The sequence below is a fragment of the Phalacrocorax carbo genome, chromosome 8 (assembly GCF_963921805.1).
Source record: "Phalacrocorax carbo chromosome 8, bPhaCar2.1, whole genome shotgun sequence".
Taxonomy (NCBI): Eukaryota; Metazoa; Chordata; class Aves; order Suliformes; family Phalacrocoracidae; genus Phalacrocorax; species Phalacrocorax carbo.
The window spans coordinates 5,523,149-5,539,061 of NC_087520.1; the positions used below are offsets into that span (position 1 = coordinate 5,523,149).

Consider the following 15,913-nt stretch of genomic DNA (forward strand, 5'->3'; position numbering starts at 1 on the left):
TGATACAGTAAAAGGTGTGACTAACTGCAGGCTCTGCTACAATCGCAGCTCTACATCTGCTCCTCAGGAAGCATTTACTAATGCAGATGCTATTCTAACCAGTGCTATGCTTGCTGATACACTGACTTACCTGAGCAGAAGGAAGGGCTGGTACCTGTGAAATACCAATAGGAAAACATTAGTCAGGGTCCAAACAAGTTGCACCAAAGTACACAAAACTTCTCTGTGCTTGTCTACAAAATGTGCACAGCAGGGAAGGCGATTAATTGCACAGAGCATCAGCGCCGTGTAAGGCTACATCAGAGCTATCAGGAAAACCTGGATCTCTAAAGCACTTTGCTGAAGTCACAGCAATTTATGATTTCCATATACAGGAGGCTCTTGGTCTCACCTGAACGCTTTCTTCTTCCTCAGTTACAGTATCATGTTTCATAGCTTCACTGTCTAAATCAGTGCAAACCAATACTTCAGAGCAGTCTCCTGTGTTCTCACTGCTACCAGTGTCATTATCTTCAATAACATCGTTCCTAAAGGTAAGAGCAGAAAGACTTTAGCAACCTGTTGTTCCACCTTTAAAAGGAAAAAAACCACCACGCTTTTTTCCTTTTTCTTAAACGGCATCAAACATCAGGTTTAGTTTGTTTTTTTTCCCCAAAATTATTCTGACCAAAGATACTGGCAATATCTACAATTTCAATCACCTGTGGGGAAATTTAATTATTTATGTAGTTTATATATGCTTCTGAGGTCTTCTACAACAGTACGTGATAGACATGTTAAAATGTTTTTATTTGATTCTTGTACTAAGGGTCAGGCATACATCCCCCACTTGCTATGCTGACCTAAGGAATAAAAGTACCAGCAGACAGAAGCAATGATATATTGAAACTACCGCAGGTCGATGAAGCTGCTGTGGCTACCCTCCTCTAAACGTTGAGGCCAACTAGCATCACTACATTCCCCTCCAGTGAGAAATCCCATTATTTCTAACATTTAACGTTCCTATCGTTCACCTTAAGGCTTGTAATAGTACAACCAGATTAAAACTTATACCATATTTATGTCTGTGTATTCTTTACATGCCACCATCCCTGTTACCACATGATTCTGCAGTTCATCAAAAGCTTTTGACTTTGTCTTCCTTCTCCTTGCTTACAAAGAATTCCAAATTACTTTTAAAAATGCTCCTCCTCTATCAGATATATAGATACTCAACAGGATGGTTCAGAAATTAACACTAACTCTTTTTTCTTAATTTCGGCAATTATTTTTAGTTCTAAGAAATTTGGAGTGGATCACTGCATTTTTTAGTTATTCATCTAACTGTGTATTTGCCTTGTACATAGTCTCCTGGCAGCACTGCTTTAAAGGACCCAGATGACCTCTTTCAAGAATGCTATCATGTGTCCTCTATTACGGTCAATCCACAGTGGAACGATGATCAGAAGCATTTTAAATAGTCACTGTGCCAGAAAAGCATATTGGTTTCAAACCTGCAGTGATGGTACTTTTAGTCTCCGCTTCTGTGAAGTCAGCCAGCCTTTAAAGCCTTTATGCTGTAACTGAAGGAATCCAGCTACAACAGGTCTTTCAGGTGATTACCCACTTATAAATTACTTCAAAAACATTAAATCTCTAACAATAAAATTCAGTTTTAAGTGATCATTACCAGCAATGATTATTACTTTTATGAACAACCACCAATTTTAGTTTAACCTCTTGTCACAGGTAAGCCTTCTAAAAGCCGTCAAGATTGAACAATTTAGAGAACAGCATTCGAGTCTCTGAATACTTCACATATTTCAGGCTCTGAGCCACAAAGGAATTTAGGTATTGAAGACTTACTTAACTATACATTTTTGGAGTTTGGGTTTTAATTATGACCATTTATTTTTAAAAAAAGCCTCAGAACGTACCAGCTTCTCCATGCTGCTATAGCAATCACCACACCTATTACGTCGCAAGATTTATAACAAAAATAAAAGCTGATCAAATGTGCAAATAAACGTCACAGTGCTCATTCTATGCATTTTTAGCTGTTTTGTTGACACTGACAGCAAGAGCAGTAAAATAGCTATAGTGACGTGGAAAGATATGGTAAAGAAACAAACAGCACCTACAATAGCGATCACAGAATCACAGAACGGCAGGGGTTGGAAGGGCCCTCTGGAGATCATCCCGTCCCACCCCTGCTGGAGCAGGCACCCCCAGAGCAGGGGCACAGGGCCGCGTCCAGGCGGGGGGTGAACGTCTCCAGGGAAGGGACCCCACAGCCTCCCTGGGCAGCCTGTGCCCCTGCTCTGGCACCCGCACAGGGAAGGGGTTTGTCCTCATGTTCAGGGGGAGCTTCCCGTGTTCCACCTTGTGCCCGTTGCCCCTTGGCCTGGCGTTGGGCACCACTGAAAAGAGTCTGTCCCATCCTCTTGACACCCACACTTTAGGTATTTACATGCATTGATAAGATCCCCCCCTCAGTCTTCCCTTCTCCAGGCTGAACAAACCCAAACCCAGGTGTCTCAGCCTCTCCTCAGAAGAGAGATGCCCCAGTCCCCTGATCATCTTCGTAGCTCTCCACTGGACTCTCTCCAGTAGTTCCCTGTCTTTCTTGAACTGGGGAGCCCAGAACTGGACGCAGTGCTCCAGATGTGGTCTCACTAGGGCAGAGCAGAGGGGGAAGATAACCCCCCTCGCCCTGCTGGCCACACTCCTTTTAATGCATCCCAGGACACCGTTGGCCCCCTTGGCCCCAAGGGCCCGGTGCTGGCTCAGGGTCACCTCGCTGCCCCCCAGCACTGACAGGCCCTTCTCAGCAGAGCATGTTATGGTATGGTATACTTGTGTCATAAGTAGCATCAGTGAACCAGGAATGAAAGCACAGGGGTAGATTTAAGTCCTTGTTCTACTTGCACAGAATTCAGCAGTAAAGCAGTTATACTTCACAACATTTTTAGCTATAAGATCAACTGTAAATATTTGCTTCAAGGGCTGTTGATTACTGGCAAGTGATGGAAGCTGATTTGGCCTAACACATTAGATAAACTGAAGTTAATAGCAAGTCATAACTTTTGTTTTGGGTTGAGGTGGGGGACTGCAGTAGTTTGTTTTGGAAGAGTTAAGATACACAATCCTATGGAATCATTACAGATACAAAAAAAAAATCTTACTGGTTGTTAGATCCTTCCTCATCCCCGCTAGGATTTTTTGCTTCATCGTTACAGCCCAGTCTGTGTTGCTGTATATGTTTAAGGTCGTTATCTAAGCTGCTCTGCAGGTCGAAAAGGTGCTGTTCCACAGCTGCTCTAATTGTTCTTTCTAAAATACTAAAAAAAAAAGACAGAAAATTTGTATTAAGAACTCTCCTTTTCCATTGATCAACTATGCAGAAAGGCAGAGGTAAACTTTACATACGACAAGAATCTTTGATGACAAGTACTTCAAGGCAAAAAAGACTAACTTTTCCAAAAAGGCAGTGGAAATTACTGCACCTGCTGTCTTTTATTTCGTAAAGTTACATAAAGTATTATGAAGTCTATTAAGAGTATTTTAAGAGTAACCAACACATTACAATGACTTTGTTTTTAATAACTATACACAAAAACTTACAAAAGCCTAATATCTTAACATGACAGTAAAATCCTGTGTCTGTAACAGATCAGAGTCAATCTGGAGCAGGTACCACTCCAGCACAGCTGGCTATAACCCATCCTGAATGGGACTGTAATCTTAAAAGGCAAGAGCCAACAAACAGCAGAGACAATGAGCAAGTACCAGATGAAGGACACAGGATATACCTAAAGATACATCAAGAAAAAAACATCATTCTTTAAAAAACAGACTACTCTGTTGAGTGCTTCTTAGCCAGCTCATCCAAAAGACAGTTAGGCCTATTAAAAAATCCTCCCATAATAATCTTAAACTATTTTACCCCATTTTTAAGTCTGGAATTATGTATTTATTTTTTCCTCCACGCTTGTACACACAATTCCACTGAATTGTGCTCAATATTAACAACTAGAAGTGGTGCTAAAAATACAGTGTGAATGCTATCATAATCTTAAACACCTATGATGTATCTAAGTATAAAACCAAAGTGGTCTGGTATCTAGATTCTACCGTGCTGACTGCAGAAGCATGAGAGCACAACAACACTAAACACACATTAGGTTATTCCTGCCACAAGTGAAATACTTCTCACTAGAATATCTTCAATCATAACTGTAATCAAACTACTGCCATTTCTTTTTCTTGAAAGACGACATCTCCTCTTATGCATGTTCTAGTGACAGCACAATTCAAACATATTTTCATTATACTTACTCTGCAGAGGCTGGCAAGATACTTATGGGAGAGATATGAGCACTGCAATAAAGAATAAATAAGTTAATGCAACACAAAAACTTATCACACTAAAAAATCTTGAAGTCAACAGAAAGCAACTTAGAAAATAAAGACTGCATGTAATGTGGCTAATAAAAGTAGCATAAATATGTAAAGAAAACACTGATACGCAGCCCCTTTATTGTTTAGATGAAGAAATGTTAAAGAATGCCATCATAAGACAGGAAGTTGTAGAAGCAGCAATGCAGATTTCTGTCTGTCAGGAGCCAATACCCAGTATATTATGCATCTACAAACTCTCATATGAACAGTCTTCCCATGGAAAATACTAAACATTTTGTCTCCAAGGATTTCCTAACACCTTGCTTAAGAATGCATATTTTAACCTTGCTGCCTAAAGCAAATTCCAAATTACTCTGCTTTCGTCCACAGTTGCAATTCACAGATATTCTTCCTCGCTTGTCAGACTATTGCATAATTTTATTCTGCAACGTTCAACAGATCTGCAGCGCTCTCCAAGGACAGCTACATTTCAAGTGCAAGGCAGGTACCTTCCGGAGGTTTTGAGACACAAGCTAGCCATTTGTAAAACATTTGGAGATCTCCTAGCACAAGCCACTTCAGCCTAGGACATTAAACTCCCAGCATGGGTGGAAGGGTGGAAATCAGTGTAACTAACACAAGTAAGTTCAAGTAAGTTAACTCGTGTATGTGGTCCCTCTACTACTTCCCTTTAATATGATCAAAATTCTCTCATTCTGAACAGAATACTTGAAATTTAAACAAAGTGGCGGTAAATATGCTAAGAATGAAATAGAAGAAGAAAACTCTACTGTGAACAGGCAACTTACATATCTTAGAGGAAAAAAAAAATACTAACTTTATTTCAGCTAGAAGGTGGGGAGGGAGGTAGCCAAATGCTTTTTCTTCCTGTTATATATAGCTAAGCTCAAGAAGCTGAAAAGCAAAATTTTAGTCTCTCTACCATGCAACAACACTGTTGGCAGCCAAAGTTGATTTTAAATATTGTTTTCATGAATGCACAAAGTAAACTCTGAAATACGAGGGAGCTTGCCACTCTGCTGGAGAACTGAACAGGTACTACCCCTGCAAGATAGTTGACTGACACTATCCTTGCTTACACAAAAAAACCCCTACCAACCAAACTGTAAACAGTCTCTCTGCTTACCCAAGGACAGTTTTAACACAGCAAGGAATATCTTGGTTAGACCTTATCAAGTTTATTAAGTAGTTCCACCAACACAGAGGTAAGATAATTAGACCACCTCGAGCAGACTTCCTATCTTTTCCTTCCTCTAAGCAGAATGAAACACAAGCAATAAAGGACTTTCAATTAAACACTAGCCGATAAGGAACATGTTTTAAGTATTTATTTTAAAATAATTATGCCCTTTTGCCTTAGACAAGTTGTACTGGGCCATTATCAGAGTGCACTGTATTTAAACACCACCATTTAACAACTGAACAAGCAGGTGCTCACAGAAGTTTGAGGTTTGGGGGTTTTTGGGTTTTGTTTGTTTGTTTTAATTGGAAACTTGATTTTGAATCAAGCTCATTTTATGATTTGTGTGTTTGTTTGCCTAGGTGAAAAACCAGAGCAGATCTATTCCAAATGCTTTGACAGAAGCAACAGCTCTGAACTACTATTTCAAAATAGACATTGCCACATAGCTTTGGAAAATTAAAACACCTGATGTAGAAGCTAGATCTTGTAGCCACTAATTTCAAAGCTGCTGGATCAAACAACTGAAGGTGAACACACTGACATTTCAGGTTTTTCTTTCAAACAAAAGGGTAAGAAAAAGTTTACAGTTTAAGATATTTACATTTCATTGATATTTCTGTGCACAGAAGTTCAGCATAGCCCTATGACTTGTACTTAGGTTTCTGGAAAACAGGTCATGTTTTGATAATATTTGAAATAAAAAATGAAGATGTGAAGCTGTGAATAAGTTCAGCTTCACAAACAAGACGAGAGAAGCATAAGCAAAAATCTCAGCAAAACAAAGAGTTCAAAACACAAAAAATGTAGTTTTAAGTATCTGATCTCAGTATTTTCAGTAAGTTCTACAAAAGTTGCATTAGAAAAGGTATGCTTACATCCTAAAGGCACTAATACATAATTGTGTACATTGAAATCAATTTACTATTAAAACAGTCACTTCTAGGACAAATTGGAGGCAAAAAAAGTCAATCGGAACACAGAACACTGCAACACTAGGTGTAAAAGAGAAAAAAATTCAGTCAAGGGCACAAGTACAAATACTATTTATAGGAAACTGTTGGCCTGGAATCCTTTTATTCTACCACTTGAGACAATGAGGAACTGTGTCAAGAGTGAGGAGAATCGAACTCAACTCCAAAGAATCCAAAAGATTTCAGACATGGTTCACAACAAAATTTTCCATCTTATTGCATAACCTTCAGCCCCCAGTGTAGGATCGTTCACCAGCGCTTTTATTAAACACCTTTAGGGGCATTAGAGGTACTCAGCAAAAGATGTGCATAAATCAGCAGTATTACAAAGCCTGAACAATCCTCTTACTATGTAAAGAATATCTGACATCTTCAACTAATCACTTCAGCAATTAAGCACTTCTTGAAAGAAATGTGTCAATCGCTCCTAGCTGAATATACAACTTCCAAACCAAAGTACCACAGTTCAAGGATACTTTTTAAAAGCTGTAATTTATGCTGCTACACAGAGCCTTAATGCAGCATGACACAGCAAGACACAGAAAGGTAAACATCTTTGTTTCATAATGCTAACCCACTCCCGAAGATCCCCTTTGCACTGTTTCCCTGTCCATAAAAAGTCCCGGTAAAAACAAACCTTGAGATAGAAAAATACAATAACTAGAGACAAAACATTTCAAAGTTTTCTTCGGTAATTTATGACTGTACAGAGTCTTATTTCTTGTTAAAAAAACCCACAGTTGTAACATTATTTCATTTCACAATATCTCCAAAATACATTTAATCTCACATAAATTAAGTCTTATTTGCAATCATATCAAAGCAACATTTTTCTTTCACATATTTACCTGTGCAGCAGAACCTTACAGGCCATTCTGATTATTTTTGCTATCCCAAATGAGCACTTCATATAAAAATGCTTCATTTGAAAAAGAGCAAAGCGTGATGTTGGCTGCTGGTTATGCATACTGCTTGCTGGGATTCAATGGCTGCTTGTCAGACAGTACTTCTGGAGTGCTGCACTAAACCCTGCAGTCTAAATAGAAATAGACTGCAACATGAGGTCACTCCTGACAATAAGCTGCCCAATCAACACTTGAAAGCTTTCCTAACATGTTGTCCACAGATTTTCTAGGATGGAAGTAGGGACAAGTATTTGGATGTTGAAGAAAGCGCTGAACTAAAGCAATAATCTATGCTCTAGCAATTCAGGCAGTTGTTGTATTTGGTTAGCCTTACTATATATGTGCATTTTGTCTCACTTTGTTGCTGTTAATATTATTGCTTCTCTCTCACTGATCAAAGCTAATTAAAACAAGAAAGGGTTAACAAGAATATCACACAAGCAGTGAGGAGCTCGCCCTTGTCACTGCATTTAATACAGGCAAAGCAAACGGTTTACAGAACTTACCACTTGTCATATCTCATATTTTTACACATGTAATTTTGAAAAGCCCGAAGAATATATCAAGAGTTTTTATATTAGGCTTTTGACTGACAATATTTGAGATGAACTGCAAAAAGTAAAGCAAATACCGCTTGGCAAAGCACAGTGATGAAAAATTTGGAACAATGACAGAGAAGGATTCTAAAGTGATTATTTCAACAGCACGTCTTAAAAGTCAGCTGCAATGCTGAGTCAGTAATTCTTTTCTCCAAAAGTCAGAACAGCAAAACCAAAACAACCGAGGTGAAAAGGCTTCTGATAATGGAAAATATGGTTTCCTTTACATACATGATGTCCATTTATGTGCAACACGTGGTCCCTGATTGGGTAACGGGCTTAAAGATCACTCAACAGGTTTATTTTAAATACCATTTTCAAGCAGTCACTAAATCAAACTGCATTAATGATTATCCACATTCTCACCAGATCTCTAACTCAAAGTCAAATTAACACCATGCAGTGCATGAAGGTCACGTTTCGGGAACAACAAACAGCGCAAGTAAAGAAAAAAGCAGTGTGCAAGATTATAATCAAGTTATAGCCCAAATAGCTAGAAGGAAGGTCATATACCCCATCGTATGAATCAAGATAATCAATCTTTAGCATACAGAACATGCAACCTCAGCATTTTTTTCCTTCCCTCCACAGAGACACCAAAAATACAGATATTTGGTTCCCAAAATTTGACAACAGCAAAGAGGCAACAAAACTCCAGGTTAAGCAACTGCAAGAATCACATTTAAGATCTATTTCTCCCCCTCTTCCCTTTATAAGCTCCTGCAGGCCCTATGTCAAGCCAAACATCCCAATAAACCTGCATTAACATTTGTTTTTCATTAAATTTTTTTAATATCAAGAAGTCAAAACCAAAAAAGGCCATTAAATGCATACTATGAAAGCCTTTAAGTTTGGAAAAATATTTACAGTATTTATGTGGTTAAAAAATTAATAAAGCATACTGTCTCATTCTCTGTAATTTATTTTTTTAAATATTTCCTGCAGTTGTTCTGGTTTTACTGTCAAAATTCTCTTTCTTCTTCTATAGGATTCCTCCTTATCCTTCACCACAAATTATGTAAAATGCCAACCATAATTAATGCCTATTAATTTTTAATTAACCCTAAACACTGAGTAAAAATGTTTCTCTCTTCAGGCTATCAAATTTAAACTCTCAAACATGTTGAGTTTGTCACTACTGCTGCATTTACTCATTGGACAAGCAACTAAATACCTGTGAATAGTTAAATTGCTTTAAAACTTTAATTGGAAGAAGGAACACTTGTGTAGAAATTCTAATGGCAGCAACTTTTTTTTAAAATTTAACTCAAAAATTAAGCAGCTCTATTGCTGACAAGGATAATTAACTATTAAAATATATTTTAAAGTATGAAACAGAATTGTGTTTCCCTCATTATTTTATGTTTTACAAATTCTTGTAATGAAGTAGAAGGAAATGTGCAGCCAAGCAGCTGAACACATTTCAACCTGAAATCCACATTCTTGAGACTACTCAGTCTTAGACAGTAACCTTAGTTGTGATTTCCCCCGCATTTCTTCTGCTTTTAGTCACACTTATAGATCCTTCCTCAGCCCTCCCTACGAGTTCTTACATGCAATGCCCATACCTAACACATGCTGCAGAGCTACGGTAACTATAATACAAGTCAAGCAGCATTTAAAATTAAGACTTGTGTACTACAAGCAAGTAAAACATAAACCTGTGTATAACAAGCAAGTGCAAAGAAGCTCTCAGAAGGAAGTACCATTTAAGTTAATGCCTCTCCTTTACGAGGACTGGTCTTAAAAGCTGACTCCCACTCCAACGCTCCTGCCTGTATTACACTTTGCAACTTCCAAACTAGCTCACAGCTCTCCACCAGCAGAGCCTTTCCAAACAGATACCTCTACAGAGTCTGGCTCTTACACAGGTAAGACACATCCCTCCAGCTTCAGCAGCCGCTAGACCTGTTTCGACAACGTGAGACCTCAGCTTCCTATGCCTTCTTCTAATAACTTTTTTCTAAAAAGCAGTTAACAAATTAAACCTCAGTTTGTGCAAAGGTGCCAGTCACGTCACCCCCACGGTGATCCAACAAACACACACCAGCCTCCATGATAAACTTAGCTGGCAGTTTAAATTAATGAGGAAGGCTCTTCAGGTGTTTTACAAATATATTAGCAAGTCAACTTTCACAAAACAGGGTATCCAGAGCCTTCATTTCAATGCAAATTAAGGAGACTTTCTGGACCCTCAAATCAAGTTTTTCTGCAAGCAACCCATTCTACAAAGTCTCACATATAACCTTACAAAATGCCATCCTTTAAGTGCTCAAAATTTCCTCCACATTGCTCCTACTAAAGGCTTTTCTAGAACACCTAAATTTCAACCTAAAAAACCCCCCACATTAATGGCCAGTATTATCCCACCTGCTCTCCACTATCCCTTTGGTCATATACAGTTCCCTCTTTATCCCTGGGTGTTTTCTCTAGCATATTTTCAGGAAGTAACAACACCTAGAGTCTTCATCACAATTGTTTATTAAATATACTGCACTCTAGTGACATAAGAAAGCACTTTCCTCATTTAACACCTGACCAAACTGGGCATAAAAAAAACCCTGGATAAACAAATCCTCACAGGTTTAGAAATTAATTAGGGTCACGTAAGGTCATTACTGCTCAATAGCACATGACAAGGAATAGTCCTATGATTTCCCACTGAAAAAAAGTCGTGTAAAGATGGCACAGAATGGGTTTGCATCTACCAATATTCAGATTCTTTTTATGTTTCTGCTGTAAAATTTACTGTTCATATACCACTTTACACTTTCACTAAAATATGTCCTTTTTCCCTTTCTCTGCATAAATCACCATAGTTGATCCTAAGTAGCTTCTACAGGCATTCCTCTTCTCAATTCAGGAACATTTTATCCCATATTTTACTACTACAAGAACTGCAACTACTTCTACAGCCTCAGTTTGTAGACACCACCATTCATCTCAAAAGCCTGGCAGCTTCTCCCTCTCAGACTATACTTCAAACCTTAAATCCAACTCCAAGGCAGAAACAAGTTACCTTGTTGACGCTGCAACACTCCTGGAATCAGAGACACTCCCTGTCATATCTAGATGCACCACAGCTGGCCTTTCAACGGGTTTCTCTGTGCCATCTTCTGGAAGTTCTTCAGACTGCTCAAGCTTTACATCTTCCTCCTCTTCCAAGAGATCATTTATCTAATAAAAAGATGTATTTGCAGTTAATGGCTTGAAAAGTTGGCCCAAAGAATTAAAAGAGCATGAGAGGTATGAAACCAACATACTTGTAATTTTTCAATTTGAGAAAAACAGGCACATTATACTTGCTTTTATGTAAAACCATACATTCCACATCATAAAAAACCCTACATAACCCTTTTGAAACATTGGACAAGAACTGGAAAGAGAAGCACCTTTGATGCAGTAAATAAACACAAGCAGAATCAAAAAAACAACAAAATCCCAGCCACACTGGCATCAGGAGGCACAGAACCTTTCTTCCTCTACGTAGAAAACAGGGACAGATAATTCTCCTCTGTTCCACAGGTAGCCTTATTCATACATGAGAAGCATTTTGAAACCCTTTTATGGAAGGCAATGTAGAAGTCTAAGAATCCAATCTTTCAACATACTGACTGAATACTTACAGTGGCAAACGTAAGACCAAGGGCTTTGAAAAGTTTCTGTGAAGCTCCTTGTCTGTTCTTGTTTCTTTGTTTCCAAAGACAGAACATATTTTTACTTTAGCAGGGAAATGTAGCCAGTTTAAAAACTAAAGCAGTATAGCCAACTGCCGTTTCAATACAGCCACCTGCATTTTTTAAAAAGCAACTATCTAAAACATGAAAAGGTAAACATAAAGTTGTGATTTGCGAAACTACTCTGTGATGGATTACTGATCTCCCAGACTTGCAAACCCAAGAATGAAAGTATCAGCAGTAGCCTCAAGAAAGTATGCTTTATAATAGCTGCCACACGAGTATAAAACAAAACCACTGAACTAACAAAAATTGAAACTCTTAAAGTTTAAGACTACACAGAAGGCAGAGAGGAGGTATGTATTTAAGAGGGGTGTGACATGTTATATGGCACTACGTTCAGGGCAAGAAACGTATTTACCCCCGACTCCCCTCTGTAATTGCAAGAGGATGTGCCAGTGAAGCAAGGGCAAGCCCGCCTGGGCACTCTGTGCCAGTGGGGCTGCGCCCAGGGCGGCCAGCAGCCCTCCTGCACCCCACCGCACCAGCCCGGGAGGGAGCAGGACCCAGCAGAAGTGCACTGTTGACATCTGGTGGAGACACCACGAAATTAAAAGGACACCCCACCAGGCCTCAAACTTAGGGAAAATACAAACAAAACCACACACCACACAGACTGTTATGCTTAGGAAACCCTTTTGCTACAACATACAGTGACCCACAGGCAAGTTGGTAATTTCAAAGCATGACAGCACAGAGCCACTAACCGTACTTTAAAGAGCAGCCATCCAACCTTAGGCGCTAGCCCTCGGCCTCCAGCTGCAAAAGTTACAGCCCAGCTTTTTTAACAGCTTCCTGCAAGCAGCAGGGCTGTGTCAGCTCTCAGTGCTAGACATATTCTTGCAAAGAGCTAAAGAGCAAACACTGCAGAGCTGCAGCACTTTGCCTGAAGAGCTAGCAGAGCAGAAGCTGCTCAATCCAGAACTTGCTGCCCACGCTTGGCAGACCAGACCAATGGGAGAGGTATCTACTGCAGTGAAGAGGAGGCAACCAGCTGCCCTAGTACTTGCTTTACCTGTCTTACTAGAGGAGGGGTTCATGGGATAGTTAGGCTTTAAAAACTCAGTATTTCTTGTTACCTACCTTAGCAACTGCTGGTTATTTACTTTTTTCCCCTCTTTAAAGAAATACGTAATTTCTTAAGCCAACTGAATATGAGAAAATTCAGCTTATAGTTTTCCGTATTTCTGAGGAAGAGTTTGAGCCAAGATTTTAATAATAATTCATTGACCTGGCTTTAATGATACAAGAAGTACTACTCCTGTGCATTATCACTTATATAACAGCACTTGTTAGAATTAAAACTATTTCCCAACAGAAGGTTGTATCATAATACCATGCTTTCATTTCCCTAACAACTATCCATCTCTATTTATCCAAGCATGACATGGTATTTTACTTCACAAAGTTAAATTTGTTGTGAGGAAAGGCAGAAGAATGATAATGGATACTATCAGTCACTCAGACAGATGAATCTGCCAATGCTGGCAGTTGAATACTAGGACCCAGAGTATTTCTATTCTACTCAACTTACTTTCTCTGATTTCATCACTTTTCCCCACTAACGTCAAGATGATATTTTGAAGTCTTAGAATCAGAAACACCATTCAAAAATTTTGGCATAGGGAAACACCACTGATAACATCATCAAGTGGAGTACGAGACCCTGCATGTTTCTGTAAGACACACCTAGCAATACTATCGACCAAGACCAACAACAGTGTGGTTCTGCCCTCACTTAAAAAACAGTTCTCCATTACCTAAAAAAAGGTAATTAAAAAGCTATGCTGTTTATATAGCATAACACCATCTATGTTGGGCAGGTTATCATTGTTGGTTTAGTTCCTGTGTGTTTTTCTACATAGCATAGCTATACTTCCTACAAAGCAACAATTTCACAAGTATACCTATATTAAGAAACTGCATTTAAGGAAATACCAGGTTTTGTCAGTTTGCAAGAAGCCACTGAAAGTTATACTAGAGAAAATTATATTTCAGCAAACCTTTCATAAACATAAATGGGTATAAGAGATACTTAAGTGATAACATATTGCCATTTAAAATATTCTTACCTGCTCAGTTATTGAGCTTAAATCATTAGTAGATGAAAAATCTTCCTCTTCATTTTCAAAGAATTCATAGTAGTTCTCCAGAAGTCCCGCCATTATTCTGCTAACTATTTCTTGTTCTTTCAGATCCTCCACATCTGTGTATATGCTAAAGATTTCAACACTGGTTTAGTTTAAAAATTTAAATCCAATTGTTTCTGCAAAGAACTATGAATGACTTCTATGACTAAGGGCTACACTTCACCCCATTATCCCTAATCCATTCTGAACACAAAGAACTGAGCGTGCCTTCACACTGATGCGTTATACAGCTTTATACTAGTTCATATTTAAAAATGATGAAGTAACAAACTATTTAGTCAATTAACTTTTTGTGAGGAGTATTTAAAATTCAAGTATTTTCCTGCTGAAAGGAAACACCGGTATATGTTTGACTTTAACAGCTTTCTCCCAGAACCACTTTCCTGCCACAAATAGTAATCTTATACACTATCTCTAAAAAATTCAAACCTCAGTATAATTACAGTAATGCAACGATCAGATCAGTAGTTTCAAATGCCACAGCTCAAAGACAAGCTCTTGTTTAAATCCAAGCCAAAATTTTAAGACAAAACTGGGAGTGGGGGTGTGTGTGGGGGAACAGAAAGATATTGCCCAAAACATATCATGTACTTGCTACTGTTACTCATGGACTAGGAAAGTCTTTATACTACTGATGTACACTGTAAAATTCACATGAAAACACTACATGAACTTTCATAACTAACTTACTGAAAAACATCCGGGCCAAAGACTGCAGCTAAAGAACTTGCCGACCAAATTTCTTCATGATGCGATGCTACGTTAGCTAAAAATTTACACAGAAACTTCAACAAACTGTAATTAACAGGTGGAAGCTGCTGCAAGAGGAACCTCAACTTTCTTCCAAATTCATCTTCATTATAATCTGAAAAAATGGAATAAAAATATTTTAATCAAAGAAATAAAATATCTGCTTTTCACATTTGATATCTATCAACTTTTTTACTCTGACAGCAGTTAGTTACTTCTGAACTACAACCAATTTGGTCAGAGCACAGCCCAAAATGTCAGAGTTTTACTTGCATTTGTTTGGTCTGAGATTCTCATACTAAATTTCTCCATGGAAGAAACACCCCAAAAAACCCACCCCAAACCCAGAAACTGAAGCATCCAGCCCACATATCTGAAGGGTATTTACAGTGGTAGTACTTCATAACAATCTATCTGTCCCATCTTCTCATTTCAGTCTCTAGATTAGTGTCTTCCTCTCTGATCTTTCCAAGAGAGGCTGATAACTCATTCTGTCATTCTTCTTCAGTGATGTCAGGTTTGGAGGGGTGGTGACAAGGCAGGGGAACACAACCAAAAGAACCCTCCCCAGTATTGTTTCCATACCACAGTACCATCAGATTACTTTCCCTAATAAATTAAACTATAAATTTAATTTCTTCTATGAAGCAGAATTTGATAACCGTTTAGGTTATTTCCACCATATTCCCCTCTGCAAGTCCAATCAGTAGTTTTCACCATGTTTTCCCTACTTAAGGCTCATCACACTTCTGATTTCACAGGGCTACCTCTTCCGAGCCCCTTCATTTTACCACTGTTACATAACAGCTGCTTCGCAGAAGAGCTCCAGAGACAGCAACAGGTCCAGAGACACCAAGCTAACTTAAGCGCTAGTTAAATTCTCCCTATTTCAGACAAGCTACTCTAATACTTTTTCCCTCCACAAGCATCCCATTCTCAACACTCTACTTGCTTTTGTAATACTTAACTGATGAATACAAGCAATCCCAATGCAATCATATTAACACATACTTAGCCTGAAGCTTGCCAATTCATTTTCAGACTGAAAAAGGGTCACCATAAAACTTCCTCATTTTCATCCCGCATTTAACTGTATCCATCAAATTATCTCCCCATAAGTCTTATTTGTTACATTATCAGCCTTATAAGCAACAAGGTTCAGACTTTACAACTGTTCATACCTAACAGAGAAATTCCATATAAAGGAAAAGAAACAT

General features: G+C 38.5%; 1 protein-coding gene across 5 annotated transcripts in view; it reads right to left on the reverse strand.

Annotated features, from left to right (window-relative positions):
• Window positions 1-15,913, reverse strand: part of FAM13B (family with sequence similarity 13 member B) — a 52,152-nt gene that overhangs the window by 20,249 nt on the left and 15,990 nt on the right. For all 5 annotated transcript variants that reach the window (XM_064458375.1, XM_064458376.1, XM_064458372.1 and 2 more), the window contains 7 exons: window positions 14,637-14,811; window positions 13,869-14,013; window positions 11,079-11,236; window positions 4,318-4,359; window positions 3,165-3,320; window positions 392-527; window positions 131-154 (listed from right to left, as the gene is read on the reverse strand). In XM_064458375.1, the coding sequence (XP_064314445.1) occupies window positions 131-154; window positions 392-527; window positions 3,165-3,320; window positions 4,318-4,359; window positions 11,079-11,236; window positions 13,869-14,013; window positions 14,637-14,811 (836 nt within the window). The remainder of the gene's footprint in view (window positions 1-130; window positions 155-391; window positions 528-3,164; window positions 3,321-4,317; window positions 4,360-11,078; window positions 11,237-13,868; window positions 14,014-14,636; window positions 14,812-15,913) is intronic.